This window comes from Exophiala bonariae (assembly GCF_035927105.1).
Source record: "Exophiala bonariae strain CCFEE 5792 chromosome Unknown scaffold_1, whole genome shotgun sequence".
In the NCBI taxonomy this organism is placed as follows: Eukaryota; Fungi; Ascomycota; class Eurotiomycetes; order Chaetothyriales; family Herpotrichiellaceae; genus Exophiala; species Exophiala bonariae.
This window is the reverse complement of record NW_027042476.1, coordinates 185,555-204,360: the sequence shown is the minus strand read 5'-3', so window position 1 is coordinate 204,360 and position 18,806 is coordinate 185,555. Positions and strand designations below refer to the sequence as shown.

The 18,806-nt window shown below is 48.1% G+C and overlaps 8 protein-coding genes across 8 annotated transcripts; 5 read left to right on the top strand and 3 right to left on the bottom strand.

Annotated features, from left to right (window-relative positions):
- Positions 1-2,757: 2,757 nt before the first annotated feature.
- LTR84_000078 (uncharacterized protein) lies at positions 2,758-3,833 on the top strand (the record flags this gene model as incomplete). The annotated part of the gene is made up of 4 exons (XM_064843709.1): positions 2,758-2,774; positions 2,899-3,015; positions 3,233-3,695; positions 3,750-3,833. The coding sequence occupies 4 exons, from the start codon at positions 2,758-2,760 to the stop codon at positions 3,831-3,833; spliced, it is 681 nt and encodes a 226-aa protein (XP_064711569.1).
- A 415-nt stretch (positions 3,834-4,248) lies between these two features.
- On the bottom strand, positions 4,249-4,972 carry LTR84_000077 (uncharacterized protein; the record flags this gene model as incomplete). Its single annotated transcript, XM_064843708.1, has 2 exons — positions 4,249-4,751; positions 4,969-4,972. 2 exons carry the CDS (start codon positions 4,970-4,972, stop codon positions 4,249-4,251), a joined length of 507 nt encoding a protein of 168 aa, XP_064711568.1.
- A 1,071-nt stretch (positions 4,973-6,043) lies between these two features.
- On the top strand, positions 6,044-7,603 carry LTR84_000076 (uncharacterized protein; the record flags this gene model as incomplete). Its single annotated transcript, XM_064843707.1, has 1 exon — positions 6,044-7,603. One exon carries the CDS (start codon positions 6,044-6,046, stop codon positions 7,601-7,603), a length of 1,560 nt encoding a protein of 519 aa, XP_064711567.1.
- Positions 7,604-8,715: 1,112 nt separating this feature from the next.
- LTR84_000075 (uncharacterized protein) lies at positions 8,716-10,269 on the top strand (the record flags this gene model as incomplete). Its single annotated transcript, XM_064843706.1, has 2 exons — positions 8,716-8,728; positions 8,783-10,269. The coding sequence occupies 2 exons, from the start codon at positions 8,716-8,718 to the stop codon at positions 10,267-10,269; spliced, it is 1,500 nt and encodes a 499-aa protein (XP_064711566.1).
- A 461-nt stretch (positions 10,270-10,730) lies between these two features.
- On the bottom strand, positions 10,731-12,824 carry LTR84_000074 (uncharacterized protein; the record flags this gene model as incomplete). Its single annotated transcript, XM_064843705.1, has 1 exon — positions 10,731-12,824. The coding sequence occupies one exon, from the start codon at positions 12,822-12,824 to the stop codon at positions 10,731-10,733; it is 2,094 nt and encodes a 697-aa protein (XP_064711565.1).
- Positions 12,825-13,996: 1,172 nt separating this feature from the next.
- LTR84_000073 (uncharacterized protein) lies at positions 13,997-15,181 on the top strand (the record flags this gene model as incomplete). The annotated part of the gene is made up of 1 exon (XM_064843704.1): positions 13,997-15,181. The coding sequence occupies one exon, from the start codon at positions 13,997-13,999 to the stop codon at positions 15,179-15,181; it is 1,185 nt and encodes a 394-aa protein (XP_064711564.1).
- Positions 15,182-15,523: 342 nt separating this feature from the next.
- Positions 15,524-15,979, top strand: LTR84_000072 (uncharacterized protein; the record flags this gene model as incomplete). The annotated part of the gene is made up of 1 exon (XM_064843703.1): positions 15,524-15,979. One exon carries the CDS (start codon positions 15,524-15,526, stop codon positions 15,977-15,979), a length of 456 nt encoding a protein of 151 aa, XP_064711563.1.
- A 769-nt stretch (positions 15,980-16,748) lies between these two features.
- On the bottom strand, positions 16,749-18,645 carry LTR84_000071 (uncharacterized protein; the record flags this gene model as incomplete). Its single annotated transcript, XM_064843702.1, has 6 exons — positions 16,749-16,958; positions 17,018-17,263; positions 17,378-17,825; positions 17,873-18,134; positions 18,193-18,372; positions 18,423-18,645. The coding sequence occupies 6 exons, from the start codon at positions 18,643-18,645 to the stop codon at positions 16,749-16,751; spliced, it is 1,569 nt and encodes a 522-aa protein (XP_064711562.1).
- Positions 18,646-18,806: the final 161 nt, after the last annotated feature.

The following is an 18,806-nucleotide window of genomic DNA, read 5'->3' as shown; positions in this document are numbered from 1 at the left end:
GGCCTTAATACGCCGTGCTCCGCAATGCTTGCGCCTTGTGGACTACCTCATGTGCTTGAACCTTGAGGTGCAGCTTCCAAGCACATTTCTTTGGGGGTCCTGATAGTTTCAAGCCTGTCCATCTGCGCAGATGAGCTGCCTGACTCCCCCATTGCCCAATCAAATAGTGCGCATCTCACAGATTTGTGTGGTGTCCACTGCTCTAAGGAAAGAAACGGCTCTACTGGTATCACCGTGAGGATCACTAACAAGACACCCAGTAAACCCGCTGGACTCCAATGCAGGACAAGGTCCCTTTACAGATGATCAGCATCAGGGAGCATCAAGTAGTCCAGGTCTGATAGACAACATGTTTTCGCAAATATCATGCTGTGTGCGTCGGTAGCCTACATTATTGAGAGCAGACCATGCGCTGCTTTGGAACGGTTTGCATTCTGGGCTACAATTCCGCAGAATTGCTGTCTGATTTATCATCAATCGGCACGAACGATCAAGAGCTCGGCGTATTCCTCCTCTTTGGTATTTTAGCGTTGCTTGCAATATCAATCGATTTCGATATCTGCAGAGTACACCAGAAGTCCTTCGAGAGTGAAAGCCTACCGGGTAGTTAAACCAGAATCAGATTCTCAAAAGATTCCGGGGGTCGCCCCAAAGAAATACATGGCAAAGCTTAGGCAATTGCTGCTTTGGGCTGTAGTCGGCTGCATGTTCGCAAGCATAGCCATTTGGGTCCTCGAGGCATGCCAGGCACCCACAAGGACAGATCTCATATGGGCTGATGATATCATCCTGCCCAACGCCAAGTACTAGTTAGTAACACATTCCGAGAAATGAAGCGCTGTTAGACTCCCCACCATATCTTCTCGCCTTCTTCTACAGCAAGTACTCCTGCCATGTCAAATGAACTATCACAGCCTGCACAGTCTCGACGTTCTGATATATCAGCATCTCGAAGTCCCAGATCTTCTGTTACCCGCAATCAGCCTGAACCCACCTGTTGACGTTCCCTTCCCTCCTGACTCGTTAGATCGTATACCTTAGTAGCTATGTGCTGGACTATGGCATTTAAATATCGAGGCACCAGCGTTCCAATGCGACAGTCCACCCTCGGACAGTTGGCGTGTTACACCTCTAACGCGCAGTATTGGGCGTCATAGGTCGAAGCGTGTTGAGAATGAAGCAGCCGCATGGCGTCTGCGCCGCCTACGCTAATTATGGACTCCCTCAAGGCACACATAACGCTACATGATAGAAACTCTCTTCGCCAAGGAGACGTGTGCCGATTTCGTGGCCATGGGAGTCGCCCTCCTCCCCAGGAGTCCAGAGATTCTGAATGGCTGTGTCCATGATATGGAGAAAGGATCTTTTCTGGTCGAGGTCGAGGAGGAGGGACGTCATGTGAATGGGGGCGGCACACATGATGAAGCAAAAGGGGACAGGGATTGGGGGAGCAGTCAGAAGGATTCGCGACTTAGGTCTGTGAAAAGATTATACAGGTTCAGAAAACGGCTGCATATTAATGGTTATTGTTGTAGTATTTGGCAGGCGCAAAACAAAGTTTGTACCCAGGCTAAGTATCTTAACCATTCTTGCATTAAAGGAGAGTATAGATTGACACGCTTGTGCGCGAACGTAGTTTGATTGATTGGTGTTGGCCAAAACGTATTTATGAAGTAGTTAGGTCGCCGCCTCAGTGGGAAGATGGTATCCAGCACTCGTAGCGTTCCGCACAATTCCCATTCATTCCCATTCACTTGTCCTATCAAGATAAGAACAACTCATCTGCAATCTATTACTATCGCCCTTGGCTCTCTTTGAGGATAAATCTCAAGCAGAGGCCATCACTTCAGGTCCATGTGACAGCATTGACCCGTAGGGACGAAGCTGACTATTCGATAACGCTATTCATGTTGGTGCCTCGGGAAGGATCTCGTCGAACTTCCTCAGCTGTGCCTCAGTTCATATACGAAGGAGGTGCCAGCAGAAGGCATCCACGAGATAGCAATGCCCTGGAACGAAATTTAGGATGACATTGTAACGCCGCCGCCCCGATTCTCCCGCCTGTTAGAGTATGAGGGTGCACCACCACCTCTAGCAAGGTGTATTTTGGTGGGCTCCTGGCCCTTGAAATCTAAGTGACCCTTGAAGCAATCCATCCGCTTGTGCCTTGTCTCATACCTTCCGCTCAAAACCGTATATCGGAGTGTCTAATCCAGATTCGCGGCGATCTGCGCCTTTCTGGCTGAAGGCGGAATTACTCCTTTGGCCAGAAGCCAATTGCTACACTTCGTATGTCACTTAAGGGGAGGATTCAGATGGTCATGGCGACAAGGGATACGGGCTCATTAATCAGTTGTGAAAAAGAAAAGTATTTGTTTTTAAAATGTGTTCTTCTTCTTTCAACGATATTTGGGAAATTTTGCTTTGCCTATTTCTTTTCAGACCTTCGACTTGATTTCGATATCCACTAGCACAGCTAGCCATCTGTCATATCTTCCACGTATGCCATGACAATAGGCGTTGCTCTGATTGGTGGTGGTTTGTAAACTCCCAGGCAATGCTGAAGAAGACTGAGTGCTGACCATCAGGATACAGGGCTCTGGGCCAGGGAAGAACACTTGGTCCGTATCTCAGGCCACTCTATCTGTCGAAATACGTAGATTTGACAGCTCTAGCCCGCTATTCAAGCTTCGAAGCACCTTACGCTGAAGGCCGTGTACTCGAGATCAGTCAAATCTGCTGAACTCATCGCATCACATGCCGGACGGATTGATGTATATTCGAACGACTCCGATGCATCATATGACCACCTGCTGCAGCGACCGGACATTGTAGCTGTGGTTATAGCGTCAGAATCTTCTATGTTATAATGTATTAGTACTAACTAAGAATTACTAGACTACCGATTGCAAATCAAAAGGACTACATTCGAGCCGCACTAGAAGCGGGAAAGCATGTATTATCCGAGAAGCCAGTTGCCAAGAATCTCGAGGAAGCACACGAGTTGATAACTTGGTACAGAAAAGATCTGAAGATGAAAGCAACCTGCATGTAGCAGAGAACTGGCGCTTCCTCGACAGCATTGCTTTTGCGAAAGAGCAGGCCAGTGAACTAGGCAGATTGTTGGGGTTTCGGGTTCGAATCTACGACAACATCCAGAAAGGCTGGAAATTTTTTGGTGGGGGATAAACCAAAACTCATGGATGGCATATATCACTCTTGATTAACACAGTGACACAGAAACCGATTGGCGCAAAAACCCAGTTCACCAAGGTGGCTTCTTACTCGATGGAGGTGTGCACTATGTTGCAGGTCTGAGACGACTTCTAGAATCGCAGCCCTCCAGCAAAGTATGTCGCTTATCATCCTTCACGACTTTACTACAAAGTCACCTTCCACCCGTCGATACGATCAATGCGATTCTGAAACTTGAATCGGGAGTTAGTGGAACATACCAGCAATCGGTAGGTACTTCGCTCACGGGGTCTGAGTGGACTGTTGGCTATGAGCACGGCGTTGTCTCGGTTGCTGGTTCTAAAGTCGTTGTCACTGTGGCCGGTAATACCGAAGTGAATATCATTGAAGACGAAAGAACGGGTGTGCCGCCTGTGGTCCGTATCTGGGCAGAGGCAATCGCGGCTGGAATCACGGTCAAAGACTTGGAGCCTGAGGAAGCGCTGGCTGATCTAGAAGTGGTAAGTCTGCTAGTCGAACTTTTCCTCACTAGACTTCCTGACGCATTTCTTCAGCTTGAACTTATGCTCCGAAGCGGAGAGAGTGATGGGTTGTCTATGTCTTGCCAATATCAACACATTGTATCTAATCCTAATTGAGTATCGGGCTCTGATGACAATATCGAATTGTTATATCAAACTCTCGCATCGCTTCATTGGCCTGGAAGGGTGATAAGCGCAAAATTGCACTCCTCTAATCCTCCAAATCCCAAATCCTGGTGTTCAGTCGTCAGATTACAACTTCCCCGTGTTTACCAGTCAGCTGTAGGTCCGCAAATGATGCCTGCTCGGCAAGAACAATCTATCCTTGATTGCTTTAGTTCGGATCTGTTGGCTGCCGGAGTGGAAAATGACCATACGATGGAGCTGGTGGAGGTGCGTCGTCAGATTCTCGATTCGTATGGTCACGTTGTTCTTTAGTTTAATCTAATCTCAAAGCTCAAACGGAGCCGTGTTGCATCTACTGTTAGTAGTGAAACTATCCAATCCAGAATACCAGTCACAATGCTGAAGCTCATGCGGAAAAGGCGTTTCTGATTTCCACATTAATTTTGCTCTTGTCACTACCATTGCCTCCTAATGACACCGACCTGAGATCTTGGACCACCCAGTGGGCCCCAGCATCGATCAACTGCTCCACATTGTGGGTGGTCGCAACTGCCAGTACTTTGCAACCGGCTGCTCTTCCGGCCCTGACGCCTGCTGGAGCATCTTCGATGCAAAGTGGAGGCAAAAATAGTTCATCTTTTTCAGGTATTGACAGTCTCTTCAACCCAAGTCTATAACAGCCGGGGTCCGGTTTTCCATTCTGGACTTCTTCAGCAGTTACCAGGGTCTGTGGGGCAACGAGTCCCAAGATGTCGAGCCGTCCATCTACTAGAGGTCGTGTTCCAGACGTAACAATCGCCCATTTCCCTGCGACCTCCTCAAGTTTACCGAGAAGTTTGCGTGCACCAGGAATTTCGACTGCATCACTACCCCATCTCAACGGACTCTCGCCTTCAAGTTTGCGAAGATCTATCAAGCATTTAGCAGCGTCATTTTGAAGAATAGATACTAAGCCCTACAGTCCCATGATGCACATTTAGGGTCAATGCGACGAAATATGTCGATCGAGCGTCTCCCATGCGAATTGGCCAGAATTTCCCCAGGGTCTATTTTGTAACGCATGCCTATTCTGCCGCCATTGTTAGATTTTGTTCTTGGAGTTTGAAGTCACCGCGGCTAGCCTCACTCATTCCAGAACTTGATTATAGCTTGTGTAGAATCGATCAAGGTTCCATCCATGTCAAAAAGAATGCAGCAAAATTCTTGCTCAAACTGATTTGCGGGAAATCTGCAGCCAAGTAAAGGCGGCGTCGCTGAGCCGCAGCCGACAGAGATGCTCAAAGCAGATATCATTTCGATGTGTGAAATCTATTCAGCAAATCCATCAAAATATCCTTCTTCGACATATCTAAACCTTTTCGCGGTTTTCTAATGTTTCGAGCCATACAAAATAACTTTTGAGCAAGGTGGCGACATTGTGCCGGTCAGTTTGCCTAATTCAGTAGCTCCGAAGTCGACTCCGCTCAGATGCAGGCTCAGCTTTGCAGCTGTTTGACGTTGTCCAACCTGTAAATTGTGGCACTGGACAGTATGACTGGGGCGGCTCTGTGTGGGGTTCAGTTTCTTTCAACTCCGCTGTCGTAAAGAGTAGGTCCGCTTATTCTAGAGAGGCCTCCCGAGTACGCTCGCCAGAATACCTGCTAAAGATACGTCCGATCAGTAACACAAATCTGGCCACGGAATCATACGAAGAGCGTTTCGCAGAACTCTGAAATGAAGCCAAGCAGCGGACGCATGATTCAGCCCTCAATATCAGCACTGGAAGTAAGTAAATTAGATATAAGGGGCGGAGAAGGAATTATTTACACTGTTATTCAAATTACTTGTGGATATTCCGGGTTGTCACCTGTACATTGGTATACGGACGATAACGAAAATACAATAGTATGGTTTGTCGAGATAAGCGCAATAACAGCTTGAATCTCGGCAGGTCAGCTCGATGCGTAGACCTCCTGGGGAACACTTCCACATCTGGGGTATCGGAGTTACTGCTTCGAGAAAAGTGCGAATCCCCGCTCTGGCGGTCTCCGCTATTCCCCCAGATGACGCCGCCGAAGAATGGATTGATATAAAATTCGACAAAGAATCCTCGAAGTGAGGCAATCTTTCAATCGTCCACAAACGGTCTACTCGATTATCCTTATCAAATCTACTTATATCAGTCTCATCAGGTGTTCTGCCAGCTCCACTTGACTCCCATCATGTTCGGTCTCGAAATCAGCAAAAATCGGTGGGCCTACTTCTTCTGCTCCGTCTCCGCCATCGGGGCTTTGGTCTATGGATATGATAATACTTACTACAACGGTGTACTCGCCATGCGATCTTTCAAGAACCACTACGGCGATCACTATGATGCGGACGGCCAGAAAGCATTAAATGTGTTCTTTACCTCCCTCACTGCTTCCTCTATCTACATCGGAGATGCAATTGGTGCCCTGATCTCAGCGCCTATTAACGACAAATACGGACGGAAGACTACCTTTTGGTTCGCCGCCATTTGCATTCTCGCCGGAGGCATCACGCAAGTGGCGGACACTCATTACGAAGGGGTTTTGACACTTGGACGTATCCTGATCGGGATTGGAATGGGCCAGTGCACGGTCACTTTGCTTCTCTACATTGGCGAGGTTGCGCCTCTTCACGTTCGAGGACCTGCCCTTATGATGTTTCAATTCCTCCAATCCATCTCCCAACTCATTGCCGCGGGCATAACCCAGGGTACCGAAGGGATCAACAGCACGCTTTCGTACAAGATCCCAATGGGCGGATTGATCATCCTTCCTTTGATGCTCTTCGCTGGACTACCATTTATTCCAGAAACACCTACGTGGTTTGTAAGCAAGAACAAGCATACCGACGCCGCTCGAGCCCTGGAGAAAATCCACAAAGGCAACCATGAGTATAGTGCCGCCAAAGACCTCACCGTCCTTATAGAAGCGCGTGAGCGTGAACTTCAAAACAAGGATCACTCATCGTGGCTGTCTCTTGTTACCAATCCAATCGAGAGAAGAAAGGTCATTTACTCGGCTGGCGCCCTCTATTCTCAACAGATCTGTGGCATTTTATTCTTTTACGTTTACGGCGTCGTTTTCGCTCAAGCCATTGGGATAAAACAACCATTCATGATTCAGCTCATCACCAATATCCTCCAGATCTTCGCTGTTGCTGCTGCTGTCGTTACCGGAAATAAAGTCCGCAGACGGCACAACTTGCTCGTAACCACTAGCATGATGCTCTGCGCCTTCCTTGTCATCGGTGGCATCGGAACCCAAGAGAAGCTTACTACATCCTCGCAGTATGTCATCGTGGTCTTTTCCTTCGTCATTATTGTCGCCTTCAACTACGGACTAGGTCCTTTGGCATACACGGTGGCTCGTGAGATGGCTGTCGGGCCAAACCAAAACAAGATTATGTCGTTCTCCATAGTCTTCTTCTACTTCATTACGTGGCTAGTCTCCTTCACTGCACCTTACATGTATTATTCGGCCGGATGGGGTCCTATGCTCGGTTTCTTCTATGCTGGTACGACACTTACCTCACTTGCATGGGTTTGGTTCTGTGTGGGTGAAACCAATGGACGTTCAACCCTCGAGCTTTCGCTCTTTTTCGAGCAAGGTATCCCAGTACGACAGTGGCGGACACATGTGTTCCCTCCGCTAGATGAGCTTGTTCAGGAGACCGAAAGGAGGAGAAGCACTGTAGTTGGAGACGGAGAGAAGAGAAGAGCCTCAGTCACTGAAGTTGTGAGGAGCGCAGTGTAGGTATGTCGCTGTCACCGAGACGGGACTGAGATTGAGAGCACGAGGTCAAAGGAAGCCATTGAGTTTGGATACTGCAGTTGGGTCTGTATAGGGAGACAGGGCCAGGATTGGTGGGCTCAGAGGTTTCTGGGGTCATTTAGATGCTGTATTGGTGGGGAAGATCGAATTCGCGTTTTCCATTCAGAGCTTTATAAGTTTCCTTTATTCAACTTATTACGTGAGGCCCCTGGATGACCCAAGATATGACATCGTCGATACAGTGCTTGAGACACTACTAGTTATGGAACTTACAATTTCCCGAGGGTCAACCTGAGCTGCGTCGAGTGAACGTAATCTATGAAGTTAAGTTATTAGGCTTTGCAACAAAAGGTTTCATCCACTGAAACCCTGCATTTTTACACTTATTCTCTTAGCCATCCACCAGAGTCAACAAATTTCACAAAGACAAATTAGAGTCGAGTGTGATATGTATCCGCATGTGGCGCATGACAATAACCACTGCGATTATCTTACTCGAAAACTGATTGTGAACCGAGACGCAAAGCGTATCCCTAATCCACCAAAACGCCGTCAAGTTGACTCTTTCAAAGTCTTAAACTTGGACGATTTGATAGTAATCAATAGCCAGATTGCTGGGTTCGAGCCTGTTGCCTAAGTACTGGACTCTAACGCCTAGGAAGAGCCCCTCGGATTGTTTTCCAAGTAAGGAGAACGATGATCGTAACACAAGCCAAAGTAATGCTGCTTGCGGCAGCTCCGACTTGAGGAGCGGATGCCTACCGTATTGGGTAATCCATGCGACAACTCATTCCCACGCCACAAAACCCACACATGTCAATGAGCCATTTACCCAATGCGTTTGGGAATGGAGTAGTAACATTGGCTGCTATCGTGCAGCATTTGACGCGCAACCAAGCATGTCGCGAGCGGAGTATCCAGATACAGACAGATAGTTCTCTGAGAAATGGGCACCTGGTACGACCGTGGAGCGGGTCATAAAAAGGACTATATCTGACTCTGCTTCTTCTTCTAGACAATAAATTATTTCATAGATCATTCTGATCGCGGAGAAATTCGATTACTACAAGGGCTCTTTTTATATCCATCTCAAAATGCTACTAGTCGGTATGCCCACCTCCTTTCCTTGTACTAGTTCCAATTGCTAATCCTTTGTGGCAGCTGGTTTCGCCGTACTATTCGGTGTCCTCTTCATCCAACCACTTGTGGTGTATGCTGTGGATCGGAAAGGCCTTCGGAAGTTCCCCTCCCCGTCTTATGCAGCTGTCTCTTCCTTCTGGCGCATTATCCACAATCTTCGCAAGGAGCATTTCCTCGCCATCCATGAAGCACACACAAATTTAGGCACGCATGTTCGCATAGCACCAAACCACATTTCCATTTCAGATCCCGCTGCTATGAATGATATCTACGGCCATGGGGCGGGTTTCCTCAAGGATGCCTGGTACGATGGTGGAGCCGGCGAATTCCGACATATGGCAGATGCTCGTGTCAAAGCCGAGCACCAGCAGAAACGTAAACTGCTGGCTCACGTTTTTGCACAGAAGACCATTGCAAACCTGGAGCCCGTGATATCAGATACTGTCGCGATTCTACTTACACAAGTAGAAAAGGCTGCACTAAGTGGGACGCCGATGAATATGAGGCGATATCTCAACTACTTCACAATCGATGTTTTCTCGAGGCTCCTCTATGGCGAGACTCAGGGATGTCTGGAGCGCGGAAATGACATGGTCACTGCCCAGTCGGAGGCTGGAAAGATCTATAAAACGCCTTTCATTAAGTCACTCCACGATGCGACAATCATCAACACTGTACTCGGCATGGAGGCACCCATTCTCAGCCTCACCAAACGTCTTTTCTCCTGGCATCCATACAAGAAGGCAGGAGCGTCGTACGATGACATCATTTACTACAACACAGTGAAAAGACTCAATGAGAACGACACAGAAGCAGATGACATCTTCTCCAAGCTTTTGATTGACAATAAAGGCGCCGCACTAGGCTTGAAGCTGGGTGAAGTGCTCGCTGAATGTAGCGTTATGATGAACGCGGGGACGGACACCACAACCGCGGCATTGACCAACACGATCTACCTTCTATATAAAAACCCTTCCGTCCTAGCTCGACTGAGAGACGAACTCGACGAAGCAACAGGAATAAGCCCAATCTCAGCTTATGAGACTCTCTCCCGACTCCCCTACCTCAGAGCCTGCGTTGAAGAATCCCTCCGCGTCCGTCCCGCAAGCACCATGGGCCTTCCACGTGTTGTGCCCAAAGGCGGCCGTCTTATCGCCGGTCAGTTTGTCGCCGAGGACACTACAGTCTCAGTCCCCACCTACACACTCCTGCGCAACCAAGAAGTGTTCGACAGACCCGAAGTGTATCTGCCGGAACGCTGGCTTGGGGGAGAAAGCGAAAAAGCCAAACTGAGCAAGGCCCATTTTCCCTTCAGCATCGGGCCTAGAGCGTGTATTGGACGAAACATTGCATATTTCGAACAGTTGCTCGTCATTGCAGCGTTGGTCAAGGGGTACGAGTTTGAATTTGAGTCGGAAGGGTTTGAGTTGAGAACTTTGGAGAGGTTCAATGGGAATCCGGATGAAATGGTCATGCGAGTTCGGAAGCGAGTATTGGTTTCTCCCTGAAGAGTGGTTGGAATTCTTGTTTTACATTTGAGATGTCTTCAGCGAACATTGCAACTGGTGTAAAGGGAGTTGGCGCTAAGCTTATCCGCACTTTGATTACATCCTAGATGAGATTATGATTGTCTGCAATCTCCTAGACTCATTGTTTTTTTATACTATATCCGGATTATCCAATAAATGGACCAATGCAAGTCAATGATATGGGTTTTCTAGCTTCGGTTGTCTGCGGCTTGCAATATCTACGCTTGCCTGTTCACGGATTCAGACGACAAGCCTCAAGGGTTGATGCCCACAAGTACTTATCTTGCACAGTGAGACTATAACTCAGGTTTGAAACATGGTACTCTGATATTCAACTTGTGAATAGGTCTATACATTAGTAAATTTAGTCTGCTCCAAGGACTGGAGAATGAGCGCCAAAACGCACATGAAGGACATGAGAGAATGTCAATCAGATCCCATTACCAAACGTCTTCAGACCATCTACCTGTTGCCTTCATACTCTTGAGATATTTGTCGCTTGGCTGTTGAACACAGCCATCTATGATATCTCCAAATGCTTTGAATACCTGCTTCGCCATCTGTGACGCGTCGCCACAAACATAAACATGCGCATTCTGGTTCAAAATAAGCTCCTTCAGCTCGTCCGCATGGTCTTGAATTAAATCTTGGACGTAAACTTTCTTGGTATGATCTTCGCGTGAGAGCGCCGTATGTATGGAAAATTGGCCTTTCTTGAAAGAGGAAGAGTGACTCTCCCATTCATCTTTGTACAGAAAATCCTCGTCTTTTTTTCGACAGCCGTAGAATAATACTGTTCGACCTACGTTTCGCCCGGCACGAGCCTGGTACGCTCTTTCGTGAACGAAGCCGCGAAATGGGGCCACCCCCGTCCCTGGACCAACCATGATAACTGGGGTGCTTGGATTGGTGGGGAGCCGAAACCTGGATCGTCTGACGTGGATTAGTGCGGTGGGGAGGTGATGTTTGTCACGAGGGCCGCCAAGTCGATGTGTTGGGATAGTAGTGCTCTCCGTCAGCGAACCGCAAGCTTCATTCTTGATCGCGAGAAGGTAGTTCGTTGAGACGCCTTTGAATGGAGAACACGACCCCGTAGTAGTAGATGAATTAACGACAGCGGTGACGCAAATTCTCTTGCTCGAAACCAGTGATGAGGACGAAATAGAGTAGTATCGCGGCTGGAGTTTCGGGATGTTTTCCAGGAAAAAAGAAAATCCCACGGCTAGACAACTTGCGGTGGCTCCAGCCATATCCAACGTCTGTGCAAGGTTGAGCAACTTGTCACTTATCTCGCTTTGAAATAGTTGCGAGTCGCTAGCTAGTCGTTGGAGAACTTGCTGATCTGGACCAGCTGTAAGAGTTGCGAGAATGGTAAGTGTATGTCTCGAAACGGGAGCGCAGATATCCAAGTAATACCTTGCTGCTGCAGCGTATGTCGTTTTGGGTGGAATAGGGACTTGATTGGTGGGGTCGTTACTTGTGATGTTGATAATTGTGTCTCTTTTGTCGAATAAGTCGAGAGCTTTAAGGAAACGCTCCACCTCCAAGTCGGAATTGACAGGCCAGATTGCTAAATGATCTCCCGTTTCATATGTAATTGTAGAATCTGACACGTCAAATTCCAAATGTAAGGAATTGCGTATAGGTGATGTGAACAGCTCCCTTGCTTCCACAATTCTTGCTGGGTAGGGATTTCGAGCTGTAAATGGCCCGCAGAGTTTGCCGTTCAGATGATTTTTGTTCGGCTCGCCGAGAAATGTATCCGAAATTTCGCTGCTCGATGCTTCTTGGACATTAAAGTTGGGTTTAAAGTGGTATTCGACCTGCTCGAGGGCAAAGTCAGTGGCGATGTCGTTTAAGGTTGCCTCTTTCCAGTTTATGAAATCAGCCTCCAAAGTGCCTTTTCCGTCATCACCGCGTCCAAGCGAGCCAACTCTCATTGCTCCACACTCTTGCAAAGTTTCGTCCACTTTGGTAATCATGAGGTTGAAATATTGATAAGAGCTGCTCCCAAGACCAAAAGCTGCATAGCGTAGCGACGACATGGACTTTTCACCTGTAGCGCCTCTCTGGGCATTTTGCTGTTTGAGGAAATTCCCAAATGAGACAGCGTTGTCTGTTGGGCCACCTTCTCCATAGGTGGCAAGTATGAAGATAGCCAGGAGGTTCGATTCCATCGATGCCAAATCAACGAAATCGTAGTCGTCAAGGTCTGCAATCATGCTTGGTAAATTGTATCGTGCAGTCAGCTCTCTTGCCATGATCAATGCGAATTTCTCGGCCGTCCCAGTCTGAGTGCCATAGAAGATAATGCATCTTTTTCCTGTCTGCTCCAACCTCTTTCTTAAACTGCGGGTTGAGGCGAGCGATGGACCGGTGTCTGACTTGATTGATGTGATGAAGTGAGGACTGATGCTTGTGGCCAGGTTCTGGACACGCAGAGCTTGCTGGACTTTTGATCCTATATATAGAGCTGATAGTCCACCAAGAGCTGTTTTGATGAGGAGAAGGTCCCAGTGACTGAGGAACTGCATCTTGGACAACCTGAGAGCTTGTCTGATTTCAACGCCGTTCTGCGAACTTGAGGGCCAAGATATTGAGGGTAGAGATTCCTGTCGATGATCATTCTGGTTGCAGTAGCCTCTAGAGATGTTATAGCAAAGAGGCCATGCTCATGCCCATCCTTTGACCCCAAAAGGGTATGTCGCACTCTGGAGGCCCCCGACGGAGGTGAGTCCAGATGAAGAAAGTCCGACAGCAAAAATGCGGAGTGCGGCCACAGTTCTGGCCGGCCACAGTGCCCGCCTGTACACTTTCACATTGAGGGTCAACATGGCCACAGTCTCTCTTTGTTGGGACTCATTGGGTTGCTCCAGAATTGGAAACACCGACCACTTACTCATCGTTCGAATTTGCCTGCTATTGTCAAAACAACTCATTTCGAGTCCCAAGGGCGGAGAATCATAATTCCGCTCCCTTAAAGTGCAGAGTGCGCTACCGGATAGCTAACCCGTTGTGTCATAGTTCGGTATCATAAGTTGGAGTTTTTCCCCGCTCTTCTTTCTATTGACCTCATGTTGGTTCATATGGTGGATTCAGTCCTCCGTGTCTTGTCCTCCATTAGCATGTATGTGCAAGGAACTTGAAGTCGGTCCCCGGCCGACGTATCTCACAATTCGTCCCACACCAATCAATGGCTATGCTGACTAGGAGCAACGGCGACGACAGCACATGACGATTCTGTGTCATGGTCAAATTTGTGGCCAGCTCCTCAGATGGGTTTCCTGTCAAGAGAAAGCAGACACCGCGAGCATGTCAGACGTGCCGCAAGCGCAAGGTATGGGTCCCCTCGCAATATATCCTTTGCTCTATAAGCCTGCACTTGCCTAACAAGCCAACAAGCGGTTTGACTGCTCTGCTTTCCATGATCCATGGACCTCCCTGACTTCTACACTAGAAAAGGTGCTCACATATTCCCGTTGAGGATCATGCCACGTTCGTATCAACACTCCCCGCCGATAATTCGCAGAAACTCGTTACTACCGGCGACCGCCTGATGGAAGCATTCTCGACCCCTACCTTTTCTTCGGCATCTCCTTTGACGCCACTCCAGCCTCCAAATCCGAAAAACCCTGCCCCCAGTTCGCACTCAGTACAGCGAGAAACCCCGTGGCCGGATGTATGTGAGAACACCCAGCCTCAACCAATGTCGAGTCTCAATAAATCCTGTCCTGCTGCTGAGTCTGAATTACAGTCGACGGCACAGCCCACGAACCTTGGACTTGGAGGACTTACTCACCAAGCGCTTTCCGAAAGCCCAGAGCCTACAAGTGATGAAGAGTTGCAGTTCATCGGGCATACAAATCCTCAGGGCATCTTTCTAGCTGCGACAAGCCCGACTGCCTCTATTGCCTCAGGAGGTGGCGATAAAATCGGCGTCTGGCTACCGCGAAAGACCTATGACCATATAAAAAGACACCGAATCGGACTGGTCAATCGCAGATCAAAAACCCTCTACGGCCAAAGTCAACTTATATCCAACGTCCTATTGCCCTGCCTACTCGACCAGAGCTTCCATCTCATTCCGAATCCGGTTGATTTTGCAGTCCTGCAAAATATCTACAAGACAGAAGTGCATCCGATCTTTCCGGTGGTTGAGTTCGACATGCCTCCTCCAACCACGGCTGAAAGCTCGCCAACGAGAATTTTGCTAATGCAAACAATCTGCCTGGCAGCAGCCACCAGTCCCAGGGCGCGCAAACATTTGAAATTGCCCTCCTTGTCAGATTCCGTGCAGATGCCGAGTGATTTCATAAGCTATCTCTCGCAAGCAATACTCACTTTTGTTGACTTGGGAACAAGTAGAGACAAGCTTGTCGCCGTGCAGGCCCTGTCGGTTCTCTCACTGTTTTCTCAGTTGTCCAATGATAATCACTCCTCCGCAGAGTACTGTGGGAGAGCAGTCAGCTACGTCCAGACCTTACAACTCCATCTCGACACAAGCAGATTCAGAAAGGATCATCGGATAGCGACACGGTTGTTTCTCTGTGTATGGGCTCTGGATCGACTGAATGCAGCCTTCCATGGGCGCCCAGTTCTCATGCATGGGCGTGACTTCGGTCGGGACATGACAATGAGTGTCAGCCAACAGGACAATGGCTTTCAGCTATTCCTTGTGGTGATCGAACTGCTCGATAAGATCATAGACCTATACAGGCCTTCGACTGGAACTCAGAACAATTGGGTCGATGACTTTCCTTCGTTTGAAGATTTGATTATTCAGACTGGATCTCAGCGAATTTCTGGATACCTGATTGGTAAGTTTCATGCGAATGAGAAGAATCCCCTACACGTCTTCTCCTGGCTCAATCCAATTGAATTCGCTGGCTAGAGGCTGACAACAGCTTTTCTAGCTACTATTGAGATTCTCTATCATGCTGTTGCCATGCTCTCCTGTCGCTTCAATTCGTTAGATGAGCCTGACCGACGGTCGACCCCAAACATCCGACAAAACTTTTCGGCCTCCCGAGTGATATCGATTATCGGCAGTGAGTTTAATGGAGAAATTTCATTAATACCATTCGTACCATATGCAGTATCTCTGTGTTTGAGAGTGTCATATCGTGAGCTTCGCGTCAGTAAGGTACCTTTGCTCCAGGCCCGGTCCAGGCGGCAGCTCTTAACAACATGCGCCCTTTTAAGACGATTCGACACATTTGCATCAGCCAGTACAATGGCTGACATGGCAGAGCAGACGATTCGAGAAATGGATAAGGTTGCTGCGTCAATGATCTCGGGGCGCCGGCAAACGGTCACAGAATTGTTCACACCACGTGAACGAGAAGTGAATGGAGCAGCCGACCTCTCCGCGACTGTCGACAATTCTTCTGGAAAGTCGGCGGGAGCTCCGAATCATCTTAATGATACTGATGAGCCGAGTACTTCAACGCAGCATATTGAAAATAGGCAGGCATTTGTCACTTTCGACAATGAGGATCTTAACTCGTTCAATTTTGATCTCGACTTTGCGGACTTACCTGATATTGACTTATTCGAGTACTTCGACCCTGGCTTCAAGCTTCCGGCAGTAGATGCTGCGTTGGGGCAGAATGTTGATCTGTCTGCTTTCGCCGATCTGGATTTCTGGGCTACGGCAAATCTCATACCAAGTGCTGGCCCATCCAGCTGACAATCAGCCACTCTATGAGGCATCACATCTTCCTCTTTCGAAAAAAAAACACAAAAAGCTTGAATGCTATTGCGATCAATTGGTTAGAATATTCAGCGTGCCTCGCATCATTCGACATTACTATCCCTGTCTCAGAAGGAGAGTACCGCTGACGAACACTCCATGCACGTTACAATATATGTAATAGTGTTGTGCCGGTCAACCTACTATTGATCATCATGTGGCCTCGGCCTTAACCATCAATACAGTTCAAGAGCCTGCGGCATAGACAAGAGGCAGATAGACTGGACAACAACAGGGGCGCTAAGTTGATAATGTGGAATCCTGTAGAAGGATGCAGCAGATTGATGCGTCACCGCGATAGTGAGGTCAGAAGGTGGTTCCTAAGGAATTCCACACATGAGTAACGGTCCAGTTGGCTAACACAACAAGTATTCACAGGAATCACGAGCCGCCACCTACAAAAGACCGCTGTGCTCATGAAATTTGCAAGATATGATGTGGACCATGAGTGGTAATCGCAAATGTGAAGGTCCTGAGATAAGATGGCGATTGCTGAGAAGACAATTCGCGCGCCATCGTATTCGGTGAACGAAATCTGCCGAGCACGACGCAACCTCACTATCTTTTATCGCACGTAATTACGTCCTAGCTATATTTTGGAAATTTCGATATGGCACTCCGTAGAGGTAAATTTCCTCTACTATAGTGCTACGCCAGCCTTGCTTCTGCCCTGCTCCATCTGACCGACGCTGACAGCAAATTCGGATCAGGCCTTCTCAACCTCATGAACACCACTACTTCCTTTTCCCGCTATTCCGCCAATCTCAATAACTTCGACATTGGCTTTGTCGCCCTCCATGACTACTGCAATCTCTTCCAGACTTGGCCCTTTGGTCTCGGGATATATAAAGAAGATGGTAGTTGTCTCGAATGCCAGCCAGACAACATACACGATATAATACTTCCATTCGATGTTCTGGTTTTCACGCCATCAGCTCGACTTCCCCTGGCACTTGATGTCTGGTTGAGACTTACCTGTAGCCCGATCGGATTCACAAATTGGTTAAAGGCAGAGCTTCCGCGTGAGAAGAACTGTGTTATAGCCACACCTTTGCTGCGGTGAATGAATGGGAATACCTCGCAGATGAAAATGTAAGTGAGAGGCATCATGAGGTTGTAAAAGGCATAATATATGAAAATCAGCGCGACCACGGCAATAGCGGCATGATGGTTTGTGTGATCTTTTGCGTACGTGGCTGAAGCTGCTGTCCAGCAGGCGAACTATAAGTAGGTTTTGGTCAGTCTGTCTGATATCCTCCTTCATCTTGATGCTTTTGAGACAGGACAAAGCACGCATAGGCTGATGGGGCAAAATGATAATTACACCTTACTCACCATGATTGTCATTCCAGTATAGGAGATCAAGTATTGTCGACGACGCGGCAGTTTGTGAGCCAGAAATGCACCGGTCACACCGGTTACGAGATTCCAACATGCCAGTCCGAGATTAATCTCATTCTGTGTTCTCTTCACGGTGATTCCAATCGAGGCGAGTACCCGACTCAAATAGTACGAAACCAAGCCATTACCAGACCATTGCGAGAATGTACCAACACAGGCGGCGATGAGAACTCTCCTGCGGTTGACACTGGACGTAACAAGCTGCTTCCAAGGGGTCTTGGTGCTCTCCAATTCCATACGGATAGTCTCACGGATCTGGTGGAACTCTGCTGCAACCAAAGGGCTGTCGCGGTCACCTTCGGCGTGGTACTTGATTAGGATCTCCAGAGCCTCTTCGTGTCGATCGCGTGAAATCAAGAAACGCGGTGATTCAGGAACGAACCTTGCAAATTAGTGTCTTGCAGTCGAACGTGACTTAACCTGACTTACCATATAAAAGTGAGTTGCAATGTCGAAGGCAGAAGTTGCAATAGTGAAGGAAGTCGCCAACTCCAATCGCTTTTCCAGGAGAAAGTCCCGAGTGTTACACCAGCAGCAATGATCGCTCCAGCGTACCAACTTTCATTGAAGAGACCTGTTATCACGGATCTCTCTTTTGGATATGACAGTTCTGAAAGGAGCTGTGAGGCACCACTGATGGCATAGACAATTCCCATTCCAAGGATGATGCGGGCGATCAAAAACATGGCAACTAGATATATGCTTGTGAGTTGCCACGCGCAACGGAAAGGAAATGAATAGCTGCTTACTGTTCACAGATGCTGTCTGCAATATTGCGCCTATCGTGATGATGATACTTCCAAGCACGATGCAGGCCTTCCTGCCATAACGATCATTGATGTATGGTACCAGAGGGAGACCGAGGACGGCTCCAATTGAGAAGGCGGCTGTCATCACACCCAGTAATGCTCCATTTGGAGTATCGAAGTCTGTAACGTTAGCGGACAGCAAATTCTTCTTCTCCGCTTGAATTACTCACAATCTTGCCACGGTTGTACTGCTTGGAGTCCATTCAAGACACTTCCATCATAACCTGATGTCATCTCAACACCCAGTGCTGAAGGTACCAGGAACAAGTAGAGTCTTCGAAGATTCTTCTTTCTATACCATGGTGTTGTATCTTGCTCGAGAAGATGACTGATCTCTGAAATCTTTGCGACATCTCTTGCCGCGACATCATGTCCTGCCAATGCCTTCGCCATTGTGACCAAGATACTGATCAGGGCTTCCTGGAATCAGTGTTGTTCAAAATCCTCGGGATGACTTGCGATTGAGAGCGATTGACACGGACCAAAATGGACATCAGGCCGGCCTTAAGTATCATAAACCCCAGTATTGCGCATAGCAATAGGCTTTGCAAATC